At 35.8% G+C, this 27074-nt stretch overlaps 1 protein-coding gene across 9 annotated transcripts in view; it reads left to right on the top strand.

Annotated features, from left to right (window-relative positions):
- Window positions 1-27074, top strand: part of LOC123867647 (GTPase-activating protein skywalker) — a 116022-nt gene that overhangs the window by 86520 nt on the left and 2428 nt on the right. For 3 of the 9 annotated variants that reach the window (XR_006796471.1, XM_045909804.1, XM_045909813.1), the window contains exons 5-12: window positions 11767-11891; window positions 15759-15905; window positions 16253-16437; window positions 17234-17399; window positions 18864-18950; window positions 22675-22833; window positions 23883-23986; window positions 26580-26714. Coding sequence is in view for 8 of the 9 variants with exons in the window: in XM_045909804.1 (XP_045765760.1) it covers window positions 11767-11891; window positions 15759-15905; window positions 16253-16437; window positions 17234-17399; window positions 18864-18950; window positions 22675-22833; window positions 23883-23986; window positions 26580-26714 (1108 nt within the window). In the remaining variant the exon portion in view is untranslated. Of the gene's footprint in view, window positions 1-11766; window positions 11892-15758; window positions 15906-16252; window positions 16438-17233; window positions 17400-18172; window positions 18203-18863; window positions 18951-22674; window positions 22834-23882; window positions 23987-26579; window positions 26715-26765; window positions 26898-27074 lie in introns of all 9 variants that reach the window. The other 6 variants (XM_045909861.1, XM_045909830.1, XM_045909848.1 and 3 more) reach the window with 6 other exon arrangements.

The raw sequence follows: 27074 nt of genomic DNA, 5'->3' as shown, positions 1-27074 counted from the left end.
CTCTACGTCAGAAATCTCTTTCTAAAGTTCGACGTGCAATATTTATTGCTGATATAGTATCTGTAAGACAATTTCAAAATACGTTTACAATCTGTGACGCATAACGGGCCTCATGAATAAATAAATGGGCAAATAGCAAAACAGCCGCCACCAAAGACATCTCAACTAGGGCTTGAAAATCGGACTGCTATTTTTCAGCTCCGAGTCAGGTTTTGATGCTCAGCGTTCCAAGTCCGGAGTTCCGGAGTTTCGAACCTTCATTGTAAATACTGAATGTGATTATATGTATAATGAGTTTGATTGATTTGAATATTTCTGGCACTTTAAGTTGAATGTTCAAGACTGTTAAGAGGAAAACCTATGCGAATGACATTGACGATTTCCCCTTCAAACTAGCAATTTTGACATGGTCATGACCCTCTATTGACAATTAATCAAGCAGACATTTCAATCTGCGAAATTTACGCGGACTTTTAGTATTTTGACGTAGGAGGGTAAAAGATCCAGTAAATGAACGAATAAGGACTACCCTGACTTTGACCTAAAATTAAGATATATGAGAATCGTTCTATATATAATTTTTATATTTTTTTTTATCTGTGTCTATACACAGTAGGTATACACTCTTAAATTATTTAAATATCAAAAACGCAAAAAAATGCGTGGTATTAATTATTATAAATTATTTTATTTAACAAAAGGATAAATTGCCAGTAAATGAACTGGGAATTTCAGTGAATGAACGAACTCTATCTAGTGCATAAACTCTCGATTCCTATTAATAAATTCTTAAGTATATTTTCGGCTTGGAATTTAAAAAAAAATGTCAGATTTTCAGTTTTTGACTTATTGTATATTTTTTTCTACATTTTGCGCGATAAATCAAAAACTATTTTACATAATAATAATAAATAAAACCTGTTTTAGAATGTATAATAGAGCCCTTTCATATGATATTATCCCCTTTGGTATAGTTATCTTAGTTTGAAAGTCACCTAAATTTTCTGGAAAACAGTCCAAATGACTACAGAGAAAATGAAACTTAACGCCCTTGTTGCATCCAAGTCGCTGGAAGTGCAACATCAGCTACTGAATGTGTTAAGAGTAGTGAGAATAATATACCGTAACACAAGTGTCTGATGTTATCAGATTTGTTCCTTTGAGCCGAGAAGCCACATGTTCTGATGCTTTTTAGACAATCTAAGATCTCTCATTAAGTGATCCAAATAATTTTGATTGAATGGTCTAAGTTGAGATGTAAAAAAGTCACTACATCGTCACTACCTTCTGAAAGTTCTTGAAATGGTAGATTAGAGGTACTGGGTTGGGGCTGAGGTACAGATTTATCACCAGAAGTCAGAATCGTTCAAATTGCAGACTGCAAGTTACAATAGAGCCGCTTGGAACAATTTTTTTTGCTGTTTCTTCTGGTAATATTCACAACGCAGAAATAATAATCATCATGGTGTTTAGATGGTTTGCGCCAAATTATAAATTTTTTTTTTAGTAAAAGTAGTTAACTATTCTTATTTGCTCATAAACGCAACGAGGAAATACAGCTTCCACATATAAAAATTGGAGTCCAGGCCTTGCTGTTAGCTGCTAATGGGTTCTCAAAGTAGCCCGAGTATGCTTGTTTTACTGGGCACAAAAGGAAAGAATGAAAGGAGCTTACCCAGTACATCTTAAAAGATCCGTTATAGATACATGCATCCTGCCATGCCTTACCTATGCCAGCCAAACATGGGTCCAGACAAAGAATATAAAAAGAAATAGTGACTTGCTAAAGGGCGATGGCAAGGTGCATAAATTAAGCAAAAAATATTCAAAGTGAGAATTGAAGACATAAGAAAAAAGACAAAGCCTACAGACACCTTGAGACATGCCCTAAAACTGAAATGCAAATGGTCATATTGTATCGATTTTTACAGATGAAAGAAGGACAGGTAGGTAGACCGAAGACGCGTTGGTCTAATGCTATTGTGCAAATCGCGAGAGAAAATTAGCTTGATAGTACCAAAGACAGAGAAATGGGGATACCCAAGAGGGATCCATATCCAAGAAAGAAGAATACCAGAATAAATATAAAAAAAATTCAAAAGAAAAATAAAACCGACTTCAAAATCACAAACACTAAAAAGTAAAAAATAATTTAAGTTATTGTGGTTTTTGAAGTCGGTTTTATTTTTATTTTGAAAATTTTTTATTTCAAAATTTTTAGTGGCCCCACTGTACTATAATAATATGCCATGCCCAGCTAAAACCCTACTGTTTACTAAGCAATTACACTGATCGCGAGCAATTTGCTCTTATCCATTGAGGAGTTCTGTTTTCCATCTCAGAAGATATTCATCAGAACTTCATCAAATTTATATGGGACCACCTGCAAAGTATACCTAGCTTTTCAAAAAAAAAAAAAAAAATCCAAATCGGTCCAGGCGTCTTTGAGCAATCGGTGAACATACATTAAAAAAAAATTGAATTTGCTCTTATCCATTGAGGAGTTCTGTTCTCCATCTTCAAAGATATTCATCAGATCTTTACCAAATTTATATGGGACCACTTGCAAAGTATACCCTATCAAACAAAAAAAAAATCCAAATCGGTCCAGGCGTCTTTGAGTAATCGGGAAACATACATAAAAAAAAAGATACCAACGAATTCAGAACCTCTTCCTTTTTTTAAAGTCGGTTAAAAATATACTAAGATTTACTAACATGGTGTTATACCATAGAGTAGCAAACAGAGGCAAAGCTTCTAAGAAGCGAGCAAAATTTATAACTATTTTGGTAGGGCTGGCACTGGAGGATACAATTTAATTAACAATAGTTATTTGTTCAACAAGATGGTAAAGTTTGTTTTTGTTGTGATTGCCTAGTTTAAATATCGATCTTTAAATATCGATCGATAGATCTAAATATCGATTTTGAACGAAATCAGTCAATTTAGAAAGAATTATAAATGGTGCCAACTTTTTTAAATTTTGGTTACAGGTTCCTATTTTGTGATCCCAGCGAGCTCTAAATATCGATTTTGAACAAAATCGGTCAATTAACAAAGAATTTCAAAATGGCGTCGACTTTTTTAAATTTTGGTAACAGTTTCTTATTTTGTGATCCCAGGGAGCTCTAAATATCGATTTTGAACGAAATCGGTCAATTAACAAAGAATTTCAAAATGGCGTCGACTTTTTTAAATTTTGGTAACAGTTTCTTATTTTGTGATCGCAGGGAGCTCTAAATATCGATTTTGAACGAAATCGGTCAATTAACAAAGAATTTCAAAATGGCGTCGACTTTTTTAAATTTTGGTAACAGTTTCTTATTTCGTGATCCCAGGGAGCTCTAAATATCGATTTTGAACGAAATCGGTCAATAAACAAAGAATTTCAAAATGGCGTCGACTTTTTTAAATTTTGGTAACAGTTTCTTATTTTGTGATCGCAGGGAGCTCTAAATATCGATTTTGAACGAAATCGGTCAATTAACAAAGAATTTCAAAATGGCGTCGACTTTTTTAAATTTTGGTAACAGTTTCTTATTTCGTGATCCCAGGGAGCTCTAAATATCGATTTTGAACGAAATCGGTCAATTTACAAAGAATTTCAAAATGGCGTCGACTTTTTTAAATTTTGGTAACAGTTTCTTATTTCGTGATCCCAGGGAGCTCTAAATATCGATTTTGAACGAAATCGGTCAATTTACAAAGAATTTCAAAATGGCGTCGACTTTTTTAAATTTTGGTAACAGTTTCTTATTTCGTGATCCCAGGGAGCTCTAAATATCGATTTTGAACGAAATCGGTCAATTAACAAAGAATTTCAAAATGGCGTCGACTTTTTTAAATTTTGGTAACAGTTTCTTATTTCGTGATCCCAGGGAGCTCTAAATATCGATTTTGAACGAAATCGGTCAATTAACAAAGAATTTCAAAATGGCGTCGACTTTTTTAAATTTTGGTAACAGTTTCTTATTTCGTGATCCCAGGGAGCTCTAAATATCGATTTTGAACGAAATCGGTCAATTAACAAAGAATTTCAAAATGGCGTCGACTTTTTTAAATTTTGGTAACAGTTTCTTATTTCGTGATCCCAGGGAGCTCTAAATATCGATTTTGAACGAAATCGGTCAATTTACAAAGAATTTCAAAATGGCGTCGACTTTTTTAAATTTTGGTAACAGTTTCTTATTTCGTGATCCCAGGGAGCTCTAAATATCGATTTTGAACGAAATCGGTCAATTAACAAAGAATTTCAAAATGGCGTCGACTTTTTTAAATTTTGGTAACAGTTTCTTATTTCGTGATCCCAGGGAGCTCTAAATATCGATTTTGAACGAAATCGGTCAATTATTTACAAAGAATTTCAAAATGGCGTCGACTTTTTTAAATTTTGGTAACAGTTTCTTATTTTGTGATCCCAGGGAGCTCTAAATATCGATTTTGAACGAAATCGGTCAATTAACAAAGAATTTCAAAATGGCGTCGATTTTTTTAAATTTGGTAACAATATCCTGTTTTGTGATCCTAGGGATCCTCAGATATTGATTTTGAACAAAATCTATGACAGTTCAAGAAAATAGATTTTAAACACTATTTAAATTATTATCATTAACATTAAATTAAATGAAAACACGACGCGCGACGTGTACTGCAGCCCCTGAGCTTGAGCACAGGCCGAGCCGGTATAAACCGATTTCTCTCCGTACGCGACGTAGCGCCTGTGCTCACGCACACACGCGCCTCAAGCTTGTAGTAGTGTACCTATCGTAGCGCGCTTGTATGAAGCTTTGACTCTGTTCGCTACTCATGTGGTTATACAACGCAATACCACACTAACAAACACTCGTACAAACATACAGACAAGTATATACTCACACACACTCACACACACACATGGACGCACACACACGCACTTTTGAACGGTTTGAACGGAACACGGTTTTGAAATTGAAATTGAAAAAAGTGTAAGAATTTGTAAGAAAATATTTAAAAAAGGTATATCAGCCGGTTTTTTATTCCAGCTCTTAATACATGTAAAAACGTCCAATCTGTTCATTTACTTGAGCCTTTACCCTAGTACCTAATTATATCGACCGCCCCATATCAAAACAAAGTAAATGTCATTTTTCCGAAAATCGTTTTATGTCATAAGCCTATGTCCCGTTGTATTGTAAGGACACCCACATTAAAGTAAAATTAAAAGCTAGTAAGTCGCTTTGACCATTTTAAAACATAGTAAGTCTATGAACTGGCTAGGTTTTTTATAGATTAATGCGCCTTACTAAGTTTTTCAAAGGAATTAGATTAAATAAAATAAATATCACCCATTATCTAAATACCATGTCAAAACAGTAAATACTTAATGATGCATTAAAACTTAAAAGTAAGATAGGAAAAGTCAATGACCTCTACATGTCAACTGTTAAATATGGCTTGCAAGGGAAATACTTTGCATACTTACATAATGTTTTTAGGGTTCCATATCTCAAAAGGAAACACGGGACCCTTATAGGATCACTTTGTTGTCTGTCTTTCTGTCCGTCTGTCCGTCTGTCGTGTCTGTCAAGAAAACCGATAGGGTATTTCCCGTTAACCTAGAATTATGGGCAAGTAGATAGGTCTCAACTCTCATAGCCCAAGTAAAGGAATAAATCCGAGAACAAATTTCGTGATTCTAGATCAACGGGAAGTACTGTATAGGTTTTCTTGACGCACGGACGGACAAATGGACAGACAACAAAGTGATCCTTTAAGAGCTCCGTTTTTCATTTTGAGGTACGGAACCCTAAAAAAGAAAGTGATGCACATCTAATGAATAAATGTGTAGGCCAGTCTTCACACTAAAATATTTAAACCCCTTTAATTTAAAAACTGTCATAGCCTAGTGGTTAGAACGTCCGCCTCCTAATCGAAGGTCGGGGGTTCGATCCTGGAATCACGCACTACTAACTTTTCAGTTATGTGCGTTTTAAGCAATTTAATATTGTATATCAAATCTTTGAAAAGAGCAACCGCCGAGTTTCTTGTTGAAGACTACGGCCTAAACTTCTCTTGAATTTAAACCACTTACTAGGTTTTGATCTGAGAAAGAAATTTGACATTAATTGACAAAATTGAGAGACCTAAGCTTGTATAAGAACACAGAAGTGTCATAATTCGTGTTCACTTTGCCTAACGTCTCTCGGAGAGCAGAGAGAGATTTAAACTGTTTCTTATAATCACTGGCCATATTTCAAATGCGAAAGTGTGTATGTTGGTTTAATATTCAATCACGCTGCAACGGAGCAACCAGTCGACGTGGTTTTTTGAATGGATACATTTAAAGACCTTGAGAGTGACATCTCTCTCCGCATTGTATTCTTTATTGCTGAGGGTTGTGACCTCTTTCCATTATTCCTACATCTAATGGTAGGTTTTCTTGGGATAATAATGCGGTGGGTTCAAAGAGCCTACGGAACTCGACTAGAAAAACGAGATTTTGACTCTTAGTTTTAACGGTTATGAATTAGTTATTATTATCAGTGATAAAATTGATTAGGGCTGCCAGGTAAAATGACATTTATCTCGGAAAATCAAAGAGTTTCCACGAGATTTTTTCCAAGTTTGCGCTACTAAGTACATATATTATGAAGAGGAAAGGTTTGTTTGTTTGTTATCGATAAACTCTGAAACTACTGAACTACTTGCACTAAAGACATAATCATCAACATCAACCGACAGACGTCCACAGTGAACATAGGTCTTTAATAGGGTCTTCCACATGCTACGGGTTTGCGCCGCCTGAATCTTTGCGCTTGCGCTTGACGACAATCATGCTTTAAAGAAAGCAATGATGAGGTCCAAGTTGGAGCACGCTTACCTGGAAGATGCCTATTCACTCTTGGCTTGCAGGTATCTATGGTATATATGGCAGGAAACACGGCCGCCGAAATGGCGTTCCAACCTTTAGGCTCTCCCCATTGCCCGCAGCATGAATCTGAGCTTCCTTATGATGGTTATATTATGTACATATAATATCTCATAAGAAATCTCTAACACACAATCCAGCTAAGTAGGTCCAATTTCAAAAAAAGCTAGCTAGCCGACAAATCTAACTCAGTTAGGCAGCCTTCGGGAACCTTCGAGATGTCTCTCGTCCAAAATTCCTCAATGCTTGAAGACCAGTCTTTGAATAGTGCATGATGTCAGTGATGAAAAATGGATCCGAAATATAGGTCTTTTTTTGTACACAGGAAATGCCTGACGCATACCCCTCCGTCATGTGGGGCTTGCACCAAACTTGCACTACTACGAAATCCATTTCGGAACACGGCGCCCGAAACGAGGCGCGCTATCTCCTAAAAAACATAGGTATAATACCTATTTAGAACACTTACTATCTGTCATCATAATCTATGACAACCTCCGAGTATTTACCTGGTAAAACCGTAACTTTCGAATAAATTTTAGTATATAAGCAGGCTTCATTTAGAAATGAAAAAATCCCTATTTTATTTTTCAACTATTATAAACACAACTTTCATTCAAAAATAATAAGCTTAAATTCATTTTAAATAATATTTTGCGACGAAATGACGCGCACAGTCCTTCCGCCATGACAGTCCAGTGGACACTGAATTCCATAGAGCGCCTGCAAGAAAATAAATAGCACAGGAAGTTTTTTGGTTAGTTTTAGATTATTTAAGAAATGAAAAACATTTAGTATAAAACTAACAGTTCAAATTGATTGCTAAACCTAAACATATCATTTTCTGGAGGTTGGCTTCAAAGTATTAAGATGTTAAAGAAAATTTTTACAGAACAAGTTGCGAACAGCAATTGTTTTCAACTTGTTTTTTTTTATTATTGGGATAATGTATACTAAATTAAAAAAGGCCCTTATAATCTTCACAAACTGAAGTTTTTAATTGCATGTATTTAATAGCTGTTAATGCTTTAGAAAAATAAACAATTTACTTCAAAGTACAGCATTTTTGCGATTTGTCAAATAGCAATTACCTTAAGCATGAAATACGACAAATCATTTAGAAAAATAAAAGGGTAACTTTTTTCTTTAATTTATTGTTTCTCATGGCAAAATTAAATGATTTTTACTCTATTTCAGATTTACAATTTATTAAGATTCTGTACTGTATATGAAACCGCTAAAAGAGTTCTTTTATCTAAAATATGAAAATTGAAACTCCGGTTATGTTCACGATAGCTCCCGGTTTCACAAACGAACCTGTAATCTTTCAAAGCTCCGGAGTTACGCCCAAAACCGGAATTCCGGAGCTCAAGCCCTACTCTCAACTGAGCGTGGCGTATCGCCCGGTCATGAATAAATGAGCAGTTTTCAACTACGACATGCCACGATTATATAGAACGTTCACCCGGAGGCACTGAAAACTTCATGAAGGCACAAGGCTTATTTACTTTATGACTCATTATTTTATCCAAATGAAATAAGTAGTGAGAAAGTATCAAGTAAATAGCTTTTGCCCGTGACTCCGTCCGCTTAGTATAATTAGTTTAGTAAATTAATCGTCCGTTTTCTGGTTACACCCTGTATAACCAATACGGTCACAAGTATAAATTAAAAATTTAAAACACCCCCGACAAGTGAAGGTTACAGTAACTAGAAAAGAGCTGATAACTTTCAAACGGCTGAACTGATTTTCTTGGATTATAGCTAAGAACACTCTCGATCAAGCCACCTTTCAAACAAAAACTAAATTAAAATCGGTTCATTACTTTAGGCGTTACGGTGCCACAGACAGATACACAGACATACAGATACACAGATACACACGTCAAACTTATAACACCCCTCTTTTTGGGTCGGGGGTTAAAAATTAACACTCTACATAGGTACATCATTCTCACCTAGCTACGAATAAGAGCCTTTGTCAACGCTGATTGAGTTTGGCGTATTGGAATTTAGACGCGCTGTCGACGAGCTGCTGCGGTAATTGCATTTCCCGTAATTGCCTGCCGCTGATCCGATTTACCCGTGTGCCAGATATTCAAAACATAGAGCTGTGTGTAATTAACTGTTTTCAGTGCTAAGCTGTATTATATAGTGGCCCCGCGTTGGGCGCCAATGTGCAAACGTTCACAAACAAAACGCATTCGCAAAACAGAGAATTGTTCAGCCTACATTTGATATCCGAAGAATTGCACTTTTTGCTTAGTAGGTATGGTTTCCGTACAAGCTAAGCTATTTTAGTTTTTATGATTTACAAAAAGTGATACTACGTTGGGCGTCAGTAGCAAACATTCAAATTTCAACAGACAGACCGAATTGTGTTCAGAACTTCAGACATCATTTGATTCCGATTAAACTTACAAAAAATTGTACCACGTTGGGCGCCAGTGAGCCTCTGTTTCTCCTTTTTCTTATGACATCATATAAACCTATCGCTGTCCTACCATCAAGCACGAAGGCACTAGGTATAAGAAGGGTGAAGGCGTCCACCAAGCTGGCTCAGCATGGCCTGGCAAACTTCACATACCCTTGACAACAATTTGGAGAATTTCAGGCATGCCGTGTATTCTTTCACCGTCAGAATGAATTGTTTTATTGCTTAAAATGCACCTCCGAAAAGTTAGAGATGGTAGAAAAATTGAACTAATTAAAAAAACCGGTTAAGTCAACATCAAGATCAAAGTCAAGATTCGCACACGAAGGGTTCCTACCAAGTACCATCGTACAAAAATTATCATTTTTTTTATTTTTTTTGTGATGTAAGCACAAATTCATGGTTTTCGGATTGTTCCCTGTACTTGTGCTTTGAGACCAACCTGCCTGCCTTTCATGATTCTAGGACAACGGGAAGTACCCAATAGGTTTCTTCACAGATACGATAGTCAGACAAACAGACAGATAACGAAGCGATCCTGTAAGGGTTCCTTTTTCCTTTTTAGGTGCGGCACCCTACAAATATGCAATTATGAGTTATTTCAAAAGTAGGGGGCCGTAGCTACTTCAAACATTCCTACTAAATCATTAACTGTTTAATTAATTACCTATCCATTAAATAAAGTTAAAACAATTTGGTATGCATAATAAGGATGCATTACAGTTCTCTCGCAGGAAACTGAGTAAAAGCGTTCGTTAAATATTTCATCGTATAATGAGTATACAATTTAACGAAGCTCTCGGTAAGCACTCACTCCTCTGAGTCTTGTTAACCTATTTATTTAATGCTCGCGAATGTATAATGTTTAATGAATCTCTTTAAATAATTTATGTTGGGTTTCGAGAACCCAATTTCCCAAGTTGTTAAAGTTATAATAACTTGTAAATGTTTTCAACCGTTGTTTTCATTTTCTATTCCAACTCCAATTTCGCGCTCGAGAAATTTGAAACGATTAAATTCTCTCTAGGGTCTTAGTTCTGCTTTTAATAGTAATGCTATCGCGTGAATTGTTTGGGAAACCTAAGTAGCAATCAAGGTATAGCCAGATTGAATCCAGCGCTCGAATTGGAAGCGTTCTCGATGAGTTGACGCAATAATTGCATCCATTCGGGCGAAATTACCCTTCGAAAACACGATTTTCCATGTGCCTAGTCTCTCTTGAGCTTTAAAATGATATTTAGACTTTCGCTTCCAGTATAATTTGCCAATCTCACGCGCCAGGGAATTGAAATTGGATATTCGCTTACCAAATGGACTTTTTATCCCATGCATGCCCCAGTTCGTATTTTCGACTTGCAATGAATTACAATCGGTGTACACGATTATGACATCGAGGTCAGAGTGATGCGGTTCAGTTTATAGCTGAGTATTTCTGAAGAACCATAAAAATATACCTAGTTTATTTAAATAATCGTAAATCTATATGAATTTGTTTGGAAGTAGAGCAGAGGCTGTCAATGGAAGCGGAAATAATGTAATGAATTATAATCATTTTTGATGAGGAACGCCGACTATTTTAAAATGCATAAAACGTGGAATATATTCACACAAATACCTACTCGTAGCTCTTTCCATCATAAATAATATAAAGAAGTAGTTTACTGGCGCTCGCGGGTTTTTTCTGACATTATTTTAATGCATTTTAAAATTTTAATGAACGATTCGCAGGTGCATGCATATAAATTAAAAGAAATCTAGTATGTTCTTTGTGTCCCCTGTGACCATTTTGCCTTTACAATTTTAGCCAGTCTATTTTTAATCTAGGTTTTAAATTTAAGTCATCCTTGAATTTAGTTTTTCATTAAAATAACCACTTAGTACTTTCTTCCTCTCTCCTACATTGGCGACAATTGCGTTGCTGGCGAGATTCTACCCTCCAACAGATTAATTCTTTCCATCGGCTTAGTTCTTCAAATAGTCAAAATCTGGCTAAAGAATTTGTTTCTCGAATGAAATAGGTAATATACTTAGTTTTGCAATAAACAAGTAGGTAGCTTTTCGCTGAAATGCGTAGGAGATGTCACTATATGCGGCCCATACGACCTTATTACCGCAAACTGACAATGAAATCGCAATACGAGTGAAAAACATAACTCCAGAAGCTCTAAAGCGCCGAGCAAATCGCGTCGCTTACGCGTTGCTTCAAGGTGTCTGCGATTTGTTTATCTTTCAAACAAACTAAGGAAAAACGGACTATACTTTTCTTATTAGACTTGGTGTGACATATGCTAATTTTGTACCAATTCGTTTAGTTACTACCATTGGGTGGTAACTAAACGAATTGGTAAAATTAGGTAATCTCTGCCCCATTTTTTCTGACTGATACATCATGGGTTATTTAAAATGTATCGTTCCATCTTTACAGAAGAGGAATGCTACCACTGCATGGCAAGCCTCGTCGCGTCCAAGGAGAAGATGTTCATCACACAGACCAAACTGCTGAACGAGGTCACGTGGAAGACAGTCATGCAGATCGCAAAAAAACATGCCGTAAGCTTGAATTTTACTTCTTTAATTTTACACGACTACCCAAAAAAAGTGTGGCATGTTTTCAAGGCTCATATATGTATATGAGTTTCTTTTGCACAACTGGTAATTGCTTGAACTAAGATTCTAAGGGCCGATTTTTCAATCGACAAATAACTTTACATATAATCGACAAATAATTTTGACAAAGGAATAAATTTGACATTTCGACAGTTAGTTCAGTAAAAGTTATTTGACGATTGAAAAATCGGGCCTAAGTCTCCTTTAAGGATTAGCTCAAGATTAAGGTCTTCATCAATTTCAATATTTAAAATTACAGTCCTATAAAACAAAGAAAGGTTAAAATAATCAATACCACGTTGAATGTTTGTATATCCCTTCCACATTAGCATAAATTGTTTTCTTTACGAAGCAACGTCACGTAATGCGCCGCTTATCGTATAATCTTTATGTTGTATAAAACAGGGGTCTTTAGGTAAATTTCGTGTAGTAAAAACCGAGCCTCGCGTGTAATTGGTTAGATAAAGGTGATCCCCCACAGATGTGGGGGATCACCACACGCGAACGGCGTATCTTTTTTTATAGTGCTTTTTTGAGAAAGGTCTTGCTCTGTGTAACTCAAAAACACAATTCTAGTCCTTAATTTAAGAGTAGCCTACTTTTTAACCCCCGACCCAAAAAGAGGGGGTTATAAGTTTGACGCGTGTATCTGTCTGTGGCATCGTAGCTCCTAAACTAATGAACCGATTTTTTATTTAGTTTTTTTTGTTTGAAAGGTGGCTTGATCGAGAGTGTTCTTAGCTATAATCCAAGAAAATCGGTTCAGCTGTTTGAAAGTTATCAGCTCTTTTCTAGTTATTACTGTAACCTTCACTTGTCGGGAGTGTTATAAATTTTTAAATTACACTTGTTACATGACATAGTGTCATAGTTCATTTATCATATATACATTATATTGAAAGTGCGAATGACATCAAAAAGTCGCGCACCTGTGCTGATTTTATTCGCATTTTATTCGCACGGATTCAATAGAATAAGCAGAATTTAGTACTGAGAAATTGTGTTAGTGCATAGCGGTCCCATTATGGTACGCAATCGCCTTAATATGACACTCAGGTTATTTTCATAAGGAAATCGAAACTTTTAATTTCATTGTTCATATTGTAAAACGGCTAGGTACTTGACCATAATATACGTGGAATGCCGTTGTCTTCGAGACATAGTTTTATTATTATCCTTTTTTAGTGGTCAAGGTATTTTATGGATTTCCGGTTCTTTTATGTGTAATGCTACTCCCACTTTATTATAAATATTGATATTTTGTAATACACAATAAAATGATTCAATAAATTTAAAAAGATTAGAAAAAAGTTTCTTTTATATGAGAACAAAAACATAGAAACTCAACACCTAAGCAATAACTCTTAAATTTAAGTAATTTGAAATAAGGACTATTGGCTCCTATTTTTCGGGTCGCATTAGAAAGAATTAAGAAGAATAAGTACTTGAGTACTTTTTGAGCATTGTATTTCTATTTTAGTTCCTCCTTAATTTCTTTTAAACACGCACTAAGTTTATGTAATGTTTGGATCTATATCAGTCAAGGTCATCATAATATTAAAGATTTAAACGCGAATTAAGAACTTACCTAATTACAAAATAGCCAAAAAGGCAGTTTATTGGAACCCAAGCAAAAGGGGATAGCGTGACAACGCCTCGACGTAAACAACGTTATCACGTGTATCGTATATCGTTACAAACACGCGACGCGTTTTATTAGTTATGTTTTTCTATTAAGCTTGATACAAAAACATTTCTGTAGTGGTTAATATTCAAAATATGTTTCACAAAAGAGAATCCGGCTCGAAGGACCATTTCCCAAGTCATTTTTGGCGGTTTTAACACTGGATACATTCGCTAGAGAATCGAGTGACGCGTCGTTTCGGCAAATCAGAAACAAGAAAACGTCCAACAGAAACTATTAAATAAAAAGCAACTGCACAGTATCCATATTCCACAACAACCCAAACCTCTGAAAACGGCAAGTTTTTCACTCCTGTAAAGTTGCAATTTTGACCTTAGGTGGTTTTAGAACTTAAACGACGATTTTTGTTATGAGAAAGTTAAGCAACGTGGCTACACTACATCTGAGGCCACATCTTCATTTTCCATGTGTATTGATTACGGTCAAGCGTGTGCCTAAAGTGATTTAAAAAATAGTCAATGTGTGTTTTATGTACAGTCGAATTCCATTGTCTTTTAGTTTAATGCGAACTTATTGCCATCATATTTCAACTTAGATAAGATACTATGTACAATGAAAATATTAAATGACAGTAGTATAAGATTTACATTATCTTTGTCTTTGTTTAAATCATAAAAACAGCTATTTTTGAAAATTGCACTCATAATGTAATGTAAATATAATGGCGAATAATTGCATAACAGTAAGTTTACAGGTGAAATTGAAGAAAAGCTACGTGGATTGCACAACAATTACTGACTTTTGAAAGTTTTTTTTAGTTTTAGTTTTGAGTTAACAATATTACTTATTTGGAAACGTGTACCCCAGATGTGTAATTTGTTTGCATTACGATTAATATGTGTGGGAAACCAAACTTTTAGCCATGAATTGTCCCAGTACGTTGTCCCAATCATGTAAATATATACATACATAAAGGAAAAGGTGGATTGACTGATCTATCAACGCACAGCTCAAACTCCTGACGATGGCTGAGGGCCATGCAGATATCTGTTATGCCGTAGACATCTATAAAGAAAGGATTTTTGGAAATTCAACCCCAAGGGGGTACTTAAAATAGGGGTTTGAAATTTGCGTAAGCCGCGCGTACTCCTAGATTGTAATAATAAGGCTTTTTTTATGATGTTACCTTTGAAATCAATACCGCATTCACAATATTTGGTGAAATGAGACGATGTAAGTAGACGTCGAAACATGCGTTCTCAGTAGGTACATTAAATTACCTGAGCTTGTACGTTTTAGGATACAAAATTTATTGTCAATAGTATGGATTATAGCAATAGTTTGTTAGTTTGTTTACGTAAACCAATAGGCAAATGGCTAGTTTCGATCGATTCGGAACGATGCCGTTCACCCCAACGCGTTAAGCATTTATAGATTCGATAATGGCGACCGGTTCCTAACCTCTGGTCCTTGGCTGCCAGATATTGTTATCGACAATAAATACTACTGATTACGTGTGCATGACACCAGACTATCGCGTTTGCGAGAATTGTTTACCTAGGTTATGGATGTTTAATAAACTATTCTAAAAATATTTGATTTGTGCAACGTCAATCGATACCGAGGCTAATTATGAAACCTAGCTGGTTCCTCAAATGTTTACCAAGTTCTGGATCATTTGTAGGATATAGATTTTGATGACTACTTAATATTGAGTAGTATTAAATCGCTTTTCACAATTTAATATTATCTGATTTGGACGAAATTTTGTCTTGTTTAACCTTTTGTTGAATCTTGGACTACCCGAAAATCCCATAGATTTATAAATACAACTATGAAACTTTCTACCATCGACAATCCAGCAAAATTGTGGTTTGAGATTGGTACATAACCTCATACATTGAAAGAAAGAAAGATCTTTTATTTTTAAAAGCTGTGCCACACATTACCAGTTAGGTTATCCTGGCGCCTCTAATACTTGAGCATTAAAATGAAAAGACCTCAAGCAACGCCGGAATAAACTGTGTCATGGGCATAAACATAGCATATAAGCCATAGCTCTGTCAAATCATTGACCTGACCAAACCTAGTACAATATCGCTGTTTAGACTAAAGAAGGTGTAAGTGTTATTATCAAACCGTACAGCATCGCCCCTTGGTTGCAGAAGTCGGCCGCGCAGCATTTGTCGCGGCTATCTGGCGCCATCGGCCCCGAGCGCATCTACGCCGACTGGCAATGGTGGATCCTGGCCGCTCTTCCCTTCCCCCATCTGGTGCGAGTGCTCGACTGTTTCTTCCATGAAGGAATCAAGGTATGTAAGGTAGAATGATCTAGATTGTTGTGGGCAAAATACCCTTGATTAGTATCTTTTGGAGTTAGCCGACTACAGGAATTTTATTAGTTTTAAAATCTTAAAATAAAAAGACGCTCGCTAGTTGCCACTAAATGTATAGTACGCGATAGGTTGAATGGCAATCGGGGAAGGAACGCCCCGCACACCCGCACAACCTTCGCGCTAAGCGCTTTGCTCAGACTAAAAAGAGACAGATTTATATCAGCGATATAACGCAGTCTCAGTCAGTCAGTATAAGTCAGAGCTAAGTCAAAGTGCGCTCTATAGATCTCTGACTAAAAATGACCAACTTCTCCCTTCCCCAGGTGTTCTACAGGGTAGCACTCGCTATCCTGATCCTGTTCAACAAGCACTCCACCAACCAGAATTCCGAGTGGTACGCCGAGGCCACGAAGAATGGAGTCGATCACGCCGTCGACAAATTCTGCAGGAACATGCCTGCTTCCCCCACCAAACTTCTTAGGACCGCTTTTAGTATAAGGGCACTAAGGTTGGTAATTTGGCATCTCCACAGATGCCATTCATCATGGCTTTTTCATTTTTAACTCCAGTCAACAACAACAACATTTCAGAAGTTCTGGTTACCAAGTAAACCATTACTTTTAAAAATTTGGTTTTTAGTTATCTGTTCTGTTATCATTGACAAGTAATTTCAATAACACTATTTGAACAAACTCAACAACTTTTTTAGAGTTGTTTCTGCATTCACATGCAGTTTCTTGCTGGTTCTTCTCGGTAGTAACGGCATTCCGAACCAGTGGTAGATGATTTTAACGATTCAAAAGCACTTGTAAAAGTTTAATTGATCACACTAATATTATAAAGGCGAAAGTTTGTATGGGTGTGTGTGTGTGTGTGTGTGTGTTTGTGTGTGAGTATGTTTGTTACTCCTTCACGCAAAAACTACTGGACGGATTTGGCTGAAATTCGGAATGGAGATAGATAATATCCTGAATTAGCACTTTTAGCACAGCAATTAGGAAAATCAAAGAGTTCCCACGGGATTTCAAAAAACCTAAATCCACGCGGGCGAAGTCGCGGGCATCGGCTAGTTAAAAATATTTTGAATTTGAATTTGGAAAGAAGGGCTTCGCCTTCGCTCAGTAAAGCTCCATTATATGTCAGCACTTATTAGTCTCTCAACACTTACTTCCTCTCATATTTCATTAACCGCAAAAAAAGAAGACGAATTTTTGCTTCTAAAAACTTATTGCGTTAGGTGCATTAATTAGCTTTGCTCTGTTTAGGTTTCATCAGGCTTAAAAATTTTTTTTGTTAAATTCCAGTTCACAGTACATATCCCGAGTGTTCATAAAGACGGAGATGACGTTGAAGTCAAAGCAGGTGATAACGGGCTCGCGGCTGATGCGGTCGCGCTCCTCCGACAACCTGCCCACCAGCCAGTCGCAAGTCAACATACAGATGATGTCGCACACGCTCACCATACGCGAGGTACGTTTGTACGCGAACACGAATACACTAACGATCGTTATGTTTTAGAGTTAGAACCAGCTGCAGAAGACGGTTATGCCAACGATTTGGTAGCCATCAGTGTTGCCGGAAAATCCAGACCTCATATTATATTAATAGAATGACCAATTATACATTTGGTTGACAGTGCAAACAATATTGTGTTGTGAGAAGGCGATCAGAGTCATACGTTAAATATGGTGAAGACTATTTGGTTGTCATTAGTGTTGCTGGAAAATCCAGACCTTCATTTATGGGTGATAATAAAATAATTTATTTGATTGACGTTGCAAACAATATTGTGTAGTGACATGATTGAAGACGATCAGAGTCATACGTTTTTTACTCAGGGCTCTGATTTGTCGATCGGTGCGCTAGAATTGCATCATACAATAACAAAATAGTGTGTTTGTACATTGATTTGGGCTATAGTGCTTTAAAGTTAACATTGCCGATTAAATGAATACTCAATTTTTCTGCAACACTAATGGTATCATTAGTAATACCTGAAAGTGATCTGTTTAAAGCTAAACGATTGGGAACGTCATATAATTGATAAGTTGCAAACAATTTTTGGTAAATGGTATCCTATGCTTTTTGAGCTATCTATTTAATAAAAATATATATTTGATCAACACCTTAACCGACGCGGGAAACGTTCTAACTACACCAAATGCACCTCCACGCCGTAAAGAAGTATTTATGTGATCGATATAAAATATTGTGTATTAGAAATCATTTTACTTGGTTTGCAGAGAATGTCTGAGGAAACGTGCAAACAGATGGTATCGTACACGACAACATTAGGCGTGGCTTTCGCTTTTCTTTCTCATTCAATCATTCGGTTGCGTTTCTAACACAACTAACTTCAATTACATCGAATACTTATACAGATTCGATGAGACAAACCATTATGAGTCTTAATTTCTTGTAAAATATTTTCTCCTTTGTCTCCTTTCCTTTTTGTCGAACCCACGTTTTGTTATGTTTCGATCTGTGTAGCGAGAGATTATGTGAATACCTTTCCATTTTGTTTTCCATCGATGTGATCATTCTACTCGACACGATCCTCACCAGACAAACGAAACAACAACACTCAGACAAACAATGTTCGAAGTTCATTGCATTGGCTTTGAATGGTTTTGTTCCTATTTGCGTTCTCCTCGATGTTTCAATGTGTTGTTTTTGCCAAGTGTCCAGACTTGATTAAGTTGTGATATTAATTATGTATTTATAAGTTGATATATTGCGAAATATGGCATGCGTGTGAGATGGGGTGACTCGGAGATGTGGAAAACCGTAAGTTGTGCTGTGGCGGGCAGTTGAAAATAGCTTGAGATGATTAACACTCTGTGTATAGGTTTATTAGATTTAATAATAATGTGACGGCGCATGTAAACGATTGTTTTGTGTGAGTGCTAACTTTTGTGTCGGTTTTCCTGTTAGGGCTCACATTCGCCGGGCCCGCGCGCCCTTTCGATGGGCGTTTATCCAATCCAAGCGATCAAGTCGCAGATTCTAGACCAGAGCGAAGTAAGATTACGTAGTATTGTCACCAGCAAACTTCTAAGTGTCGCCGTTTTTGAGCTTGCGACCATCATCGATGTTTAGATGCACCGCTTGCCTCTATTAGGTGTTTATTTATTATTTTAATATTGAAGCAATCGCTGTTTTTTTTAAGGTTCCTCCAGTTAGGGTAGCTTCGATTTTTGTTTTTTTTTATGATATTATTTTGCATTACTGTTATAAATATTGATGTGAACGTTGATTCAGATTTTGTTATCCTTAATTTCATCTTTATTTCTTATTCTTAATACACAACATTTCTCTCATGCACTCTATTTTGTGTAATGAAATCTGAAATCAACAACAGCTAAAGTTTTGCATGAAAGCTCGGTTTTCCCGAATCTTAAGACTTCCATTGTGCTATTATAGTGTCATCTCCTTTAACTATGTGAAGTCATAACATTAGGCCAAGAAAATAAGACTTTGAAAATCACCAAAAAATACCACCCAGACATTAAACAAAAATATCACCTTGCGCAAAAACATTATTTATTTTTACCATTCCGAGCAATGTCAGACAACACGATCTCTAAAATGTAAGAACTCATTCACATAACATGGAACCTGTTCATCATCATCTAGGAGTTTTCACAGAGCCCAAGATCCTCTCACCTGGCCCTGTGGTTCCCATTCCCTAACGCGGTGTTCAGCGACCAACGCCAGCATTCGTCCGACCTCCGTCAGAAGGTTCGATTAGGGATCAACTTAATACCACTATTATCTTGGGGTTAAACTTGGTAGCTTAATAAATTGATTGGAAGTACGTATCGCCGTTTATATCTCTCTATACGTTTATTTTTGTTATTAACTTTCTTATTATTGGTACTTATTTAGATCATATCGCGATTAATTTCGTATCTTTGATGATTCAAAGTAATAGGAAAATTGTTCCTGATATATTTTTCAAATCCATCTTTATCAATAGTGATCAGTATGCAAACTAAAGATATACTTAATTTAAATTAGAAACAATGTTTTATGTTTTTATATCGTTATTTTATTTACCTTTTAAAGAAGTCCGAAAAAAAATTAAAGGGTATTTAATTTTTTCATGTTTGGTCTCTAAACCAATATTATGTTTTCTTAAATTATCGTTTAAAGAGAGATATAAACAATAGCTATTAGCAATGTTTAATGTCACCGCACTGTTTCGGATTGCAAAAAGGCAGAGGACTAATATATAAACACACTTATCACCAAAAAGTTCACATTAAATCCTATCTCATCATTATAATATTATTACTTTTATTATAATTCTATTGCTAGCTTTCTTAATTTTAGATTGTAGTTTCTTTTTGAAAAATAACTGTTTATTGCATTGATATAACATTAGTTAGTAATAATTTTATAATTGTTGGAGTCATTTTTGCCATTGACTAATGTTTAATTTTTTTTAATTTTTTTGTTTGAACTCTCAAATCAATTAGGGATGTTTTAATACCTAATATTCTTCCAGTAAAGTTATACTTATTCCTGACATAAATGGTTGAAATGTCTCCCATTTAATTCAACACTATATTATCTTTATTAATTCGTAATTTTGCATGCGATGTCGTTTTGTCTGTCCATTTACCTATAGCGAACTTAGATATTGTTAACGTGTTGTATAAATGTTTAGATGTTCACAAGCACTTGGCACTTGTAGCCGTCACTAAAACGACACAACTAATTCTGTGATGTCGTATATCTATGTTGTCTATTACTTAGTATAAATGAATATTCTTTATTTCAATCTTAGTGTTTTAGACTAACTTTTAGCTAATTTAAAAAAAAAACAACTTTGGAAATGAAACGAATAGTTTTAAAATCTCCTGTTTTAGCATCTGTAACTTTGCAAATTTTTCAATGTAATTTGTTGGTACTTTCATTCATTAAAACATCAATAGACACATCAAAAAGTTATTTTCTAGACCACCATTAGGTAATATTTTTGAAAATCATCAGTAAAATTACAAGGATTTTGCTTGATATTATTAAAATCTTTCACGCATTAATATTAGAAAACTGATTGCTTAGTTTCTCAGTGTTTTTAGTTATTCATATTGACTACTTTGAAGTCCAAATCGGAGACAATGGATTTTAACATTTACGTTGTTAGCAAATCATCAGTTTTAATTATTTCATTTATTACAAAGTTCATAACAACATTATTTAGAAGACAGCCTCTTCTATTTATTTCATCATTTAGATAATAAACATGAGTGTTTTTGAGAATTTCATAACAATAACATTATTGAATATCAATTGATATTTAGTATTAGTTTTTAGTTTGTTAGAAGACTCCATAGTACTTTCATTATACCGTTAGTTTTCTTCACCTAAGGTACTTATTGCTGATAGTTCTACGATAGTTACATTATTGAAATTAATTTCGTCATTATTATTAAATTTGTTAGAATACTCTATAGTGAATTCATTGTTATCTACATCTGGGATATGATTTATAGCGTCACTGATGAACACTGAACCGCTAAAGCAAAGCACACATTTCTTTTTATTCAAGTGTGTGCTTTAATTCACCTGTACATAAGTTTGAATGAAAGAGTCATTCATAAGTGTACCTACAGTGCATGACTTAAAGTTCATATTTGAATATCATGCTGTTCTGGGCTCCTTATCTCTATGACATTAAAATCTTGACTGCAAACTGTGACGTCCATTTTGACAGTTTTTGTAAGTAGAGGTGTCTCAAGTGACGTCACAATGTAATCGCGCTTAGTTACAACTTCAATATCGAAGTGAATCATAATGATTATGACACTGTGATCGTCGCAATAGGTATTAGATTCTCTTGTTAAAACTATATTTTAGCAGAAGATATATATCTATATGTTAGTATTAAAGTTCGATGCTATAGTTTCTGAAGCGGTACAGGGTGTGTCAGTGACAACAACTATTAGAAAATTTCAAAATACGAGTATATCCATCATATAGTTAGTTAACTTCATTCTAAACAAAATCTGTTGTACACAATCACTAAACTAAATTGACAGGCTCTAGTTCGAAATTAATAATAATAATAATTAATCTATCTGTAATCTATCGACTTCGTAACGTTGTCAAGAAATCGTATGGTCTTTTTTGACAAATAACAACGTTGCTAGGTAAGTTATCGACAGATCAGGAATAGAGATGAATATTGGAACACGAGGTAAAGCAACATTGTTATTTATCAAAAAGACCATACCACTTTTGACGAATAACAACGTTGCTAGTGACTATCGACAGATTACAGAGTAGATTGATTAGTAATGTCAGCCTTAAATATCACGCTATCCTTTTCCGACGCGAACATTGTGAAAAGCACTTCAGTAGTATGAGATATTTCATCTCGCCAACGCTGGTAGAATTCGAGCGTCGAAATACTTTAACGTTAAAGTATAATGGACTCCTTTACTCCTTTGTATTAAAATTTAACTTTGTCCATACATCTAGAGCCAGCGCTCCAAACGGAATAAAATTTGGCGGTACTGAATAGACGACTAGCTATATCAAGCTAGTTTATAAATTATAAAAAGCACTATAAAGTCCATTTTACTATGACATTGTCAATTCTATCAACGCTGGCGAGAAATAGAATATACCAACTCTCAATAGACCTGTTAATTAATTTATAGATTGTGTAGAACCGAACCAGCAACAATGCCAGCAATGTTAGACCCCGTATTTCTATATGGACTCCGTGTTACAGTTGTTCACGCTATGGTCGTGGCTGCCGGTGCGCATAACCATGTACCAGCCGGTACTGTTGTATACCACGGAGGAACACGGCTGTTCCTTGACCACATTCTACGTGAGGGTTGAGCACCACGAGCCTACGTTACTGATGATCAAAACATGCAATAACGAGGTGAGATGTAATACTATTTTTTTTTTTTTTTTTTTCTTTAAATCTGGCTTTACTCTGATTAGCCAATGTCAAGTTTGTGATATTTTCAAGTTATTGAATTTATACAAGTATGGACTCCGTCTGCGCCGGCGCCCGCCGACATACGCGCGGCGCCCCTTTAGAGCGCTTCCCAGTCAGTTCCACCACCAAAAAACACCAACTAACACAAAAACCAGCCACTCTTAACAAAAAAAAAAAACACTCCAAACAAGCACAGCACGCGCGCCAGCAAACGCCATCACAGACGAAGTCCGATGTAATACTATAAGGTGGTTAGTAATAATTACCTTATAGTTTCATTTGTTTCTATTTTCTAGGAATTGGGTGTGAAATGTTCAATTATTTCGTAGGTTTTAAAAGCTTCTTCATCATCAGCATCATTTTTTAATCCCCGACCCAAAAAGAGGGGTGTTATAAGTTTGACGTGTGTATCTGTGTGTGCCCTGTGGCATCGTAGCTCCTAAACGAATGACCCGATTTTAATTTAGTTTTTTTTTTGTTTGAAAGGTGGCTTGATCGAGAGTGTTCTTAGCTATAATCGAAGAAAATCGGTTCAGCCGTTTGAAAGTTATCACCTCTTTTCTAGTTTTCTTATAGAGGTTTTTGATTCTATTTGTACTTCTATTTGCGTTGATTGTGTTACTTTTATGTCCTTCTTTTCATAATGGTGCACAATAAAGCATGTTTCATTCATCCGTTTCATTGTCTGTCTGCGGGTAATAAGTTGAGATCACACTATCACACTAATATTATAAAGGCGAAAGTTTGTGTGTATGTGTGTGTGTGTGTATGTTTGTTACTCCTTCACGCAAAAACCACTGGACGGATTTGGCAGAAATTCGAAATGGACATAGATAATATCCTGCATTAGCACATAGGCAATTTATCCCGGAAAACCAAAGAGTTCCCACGGGATTTCGGAAAACCTAAATCCACGCGGACGAAGTCGCGGGCGTCAGTTAGTTAGTAATAGTAATAAGTTGAGATTACTTAGTTGCCGTGTGCTGCAGGTGTTCGGCGCATACTGCTCGACGCGCTGGTTCGAGCGCAACCAGAAGGACGAGCGCGGCAACCGCCAGGCCTACTTCGGCACCGGCGAGACATTCCTCTTCAGGTAAACTTTCACCGTCATCATTCTTCAACCACTCGTCTCCGCGGGAACCTTTTCCTATCATTTCATTTTTTTACGTTGTTTCTACTTTAGTAGTGCGATTACTTGAGAAATCTAGAATTTATATTTATTTATTTGTGTCTCAAGCCTTAAACATTTCATATTTGTGTCCCATAGGATATGTCACTTCATTTATATCCATTTAGCACTTAATTCATATTTAGAGGGTAGTTTTAAATTTTTCGGCATTCATGATTTCTCAATTTATATTTTGTTTTATTGGTAGCTATTTATTCTAATTTTTATTTTTAGCCACTGGTTAATTTTTTGTTGTGTTTAATGATTTGTAATAATATCTTATAATTTATTGATTTTAAGAGCTCTTCATTATCTTGGTCTTTATAATTTCATCTTGTAGTCAGTTAGGTATGTATTTTTTAAATTTGTTATTATTTTTTCAGCAATTATTGATTTATTTTATTTCAAAGCTAATTTATTAAACGCTTTCGCTACAAATTGTGAGCTTTTTTTCTCTCGTTTTATTTATGCCTTATATATTATTTCTATTTTATTTATATTAATGGCTATTTTTCTGTTTGTTCGTCATTTTTAGCTTTTACCAATTGGTATAATTTGTCTGATGTAATATTTAGCTTTTTGTATATTTGTATAATGTATATACAGTAGTACTACGCGTACAATCTTAGAAAGGACTGGCCATAATATTTGCTCTGTGTCACCAGTTCAAAAGTGCGGTTTACTCCCATTCCTCCTATTTTGACGACCTCCCTGGCAGGGTTAAGCGCTGTAGTCTTATTAGTGGGAGATCCCGGGTTCGATTCCCGACAGGGGTTTGGAATTATATAAACTTCTAAATTTCTGCTCTGGCCTGGTGTGGGAGGCTTTCATCCGTGGCTACTCTATCGGCAAAGCCAAGCGATTTAACGTTCCGGTACAACACTGTGTAGAAACCAAAGGGGTGTGGGCTTAATAAAAACTGCCATACCCCTTCCAGGTTAACCCACTTCCATCTTAGGCTGCATTATCACTTACCACCAGGTGATGACAATTAGATCAAATATGTACGAGTCCTTTCTCAGATTATACGCATAACATATTTAATTAATACCAATTGGTAGGCGTTTCTAAATATTATTTTATTTACTTGGGTTCTTCGGGTAAAGGCTTTCTGTTTCGGTTGCTTTTGACACGCTATCTTTTCGCTGTTGACTCTTCAATTCACCTTCGACAAAGCTTTGCACACTAACGACCTTATTAATAAACGTTGTACAGTGGTGAATAGTTACTGATTTATCTCTTTCTGACATCAGTAATTTCACATTTGAAAGAAGAAGACAAAGTGTGTGTAAGTTAACTTACACACCCTTAACGCTATGGTTTAATAACCATAGCGTTTGTACACAATGATGAATGAAAAAACAACTTTTATTAGTAAGGGGGTTACTGCACACTTTTACATCTTAAGCTATCAAAACTTTACTTTGCCCTTTTTAACACTTAAAAATTTATGCTACTGCTAAAAATAAGTATTATTTTGCTGCATATTAATTGAAACGTAACTGTAAGAGCTATTTAATATGATTGAATTAAATTTGAATATCATAATAATATGATTTTGACTAAATTTTGTGATTTCAAACTTTGTGTTATAAGTTTAAACCAATAATACATTATTAGTTTTTAAATTGACAGAATCTCTGAAGCTTGCTTTTTTACTTGGGGGATATTTTTAAGCTTAATTGGCCTTCTATGAATATAATATACTGAAAGTTTATAATACTTAGTTACTTATTTATTTTCTAGCTTACTTAATTGTTTTTCTTTATTCTTGTTCTTATATGATATCGCTTGCATTATTATATTTTATTATTGAGATTACTTCTTCATCACATTAATCACAAGTTAAATAGCTGTAGATTAAATTATAGTAATTGTAGTCAGACCATATCGTATAGTTAAATTTCTATTATGATTAACTAAATAATTACTATCAATTCAATTTAAATCTTAATATTATTGTTACCTACCAAACACAAATAAGCTCCGTTTGCTACTACATACTACCTATACAATTGGGATGGTGGCTATATCAAAAATATTTTTTTTTAGTAATAATTAAATACAGGGTCTTCCAAAATTCAACTATCATTTTTATCTGTTCAAATACTCTATTTAGGTAGTGCTAAATATAGTTAAAAGATGCAGACACATTTATGTTGTATCTATTAACAGTATATCGTTATATTAATGAATATAGAAATGCTCTAATATTAAAAAAAAACGGTGAACTTTAGATTTTTTACTTAGCAACGCCACATAAGAGGACAGCATGACACTTCACATGATGGCAGCGTTAGTTCCGATTTTGGCCACGCACCATAAGATCCTTGTCGCATTGTATCTTTGATTTCACGTCACCCCTAGCCTAACATTTGACAGATGTCGATTCAGGGTCAAAACTGAGTTTCCTCAGTCTAGTTCACTCTACATACAAAATATTGTCACATACAACAGACACGTCCAGTGTCCACCTCACACACAACGAAATGGTTAGCGTGTACGCGTTCCCTTGCAGCCTTTACCCGGAGCGCGCCAAGTACCCGTGGGTGGGCTGCTCGCTCGCCGCCGACGGCAAGGGCGACGAGCGCGTCTCGCACGGCTCCGAGCTGTTCATGGCCGCCGACTCCAAGATGATCACCATCGGCGGAGGGTCAGTACCCCTGCTATACACCCCACACCCCTAACGACCACTGCCTTTCAGCCTCCATCCCACACGAGCCAAGTACCCCTGGGTGGGGTCCATCACCAAAGATGAGGAGGAAGAAGTCAAAACCTCGCACGGGAAGTCGCTGTTCATGGCCGCTGACAACACGATGATCACCATCGGAGGAGGGTCGGTACCCACAATTATAATTAATACCCCGTTTTCTGCCTTTACTCAATTTGAGCCTTATGGGATCGGTTGCACAATCGACGACGCTGAGCTCTTTATGACTGCCAACTCCAAGATTCGGAACCTCAACAATCGGAACAAGGTCAGTTCAAGTAATTAAGAGTACTCGCAGTACTG

The sequence above is a fragment of the Maniola jurtina genome, chromosome 1, assembly GCF_905333055.1.
Source record: "Maniola jurtina chromosome 1, ilManJurt1.1, whole genome shotgun sequence".
Classification (NCBI taxonomy): Eukaryota; Metazoa; Arthropoda; class Insecta; order Lepidoptera; family Nymphalidae; genus Maniola; species Maniola jurtina.
This window is presented reverse-complemented; position numbering and strand designations above follow the sequence as displayed.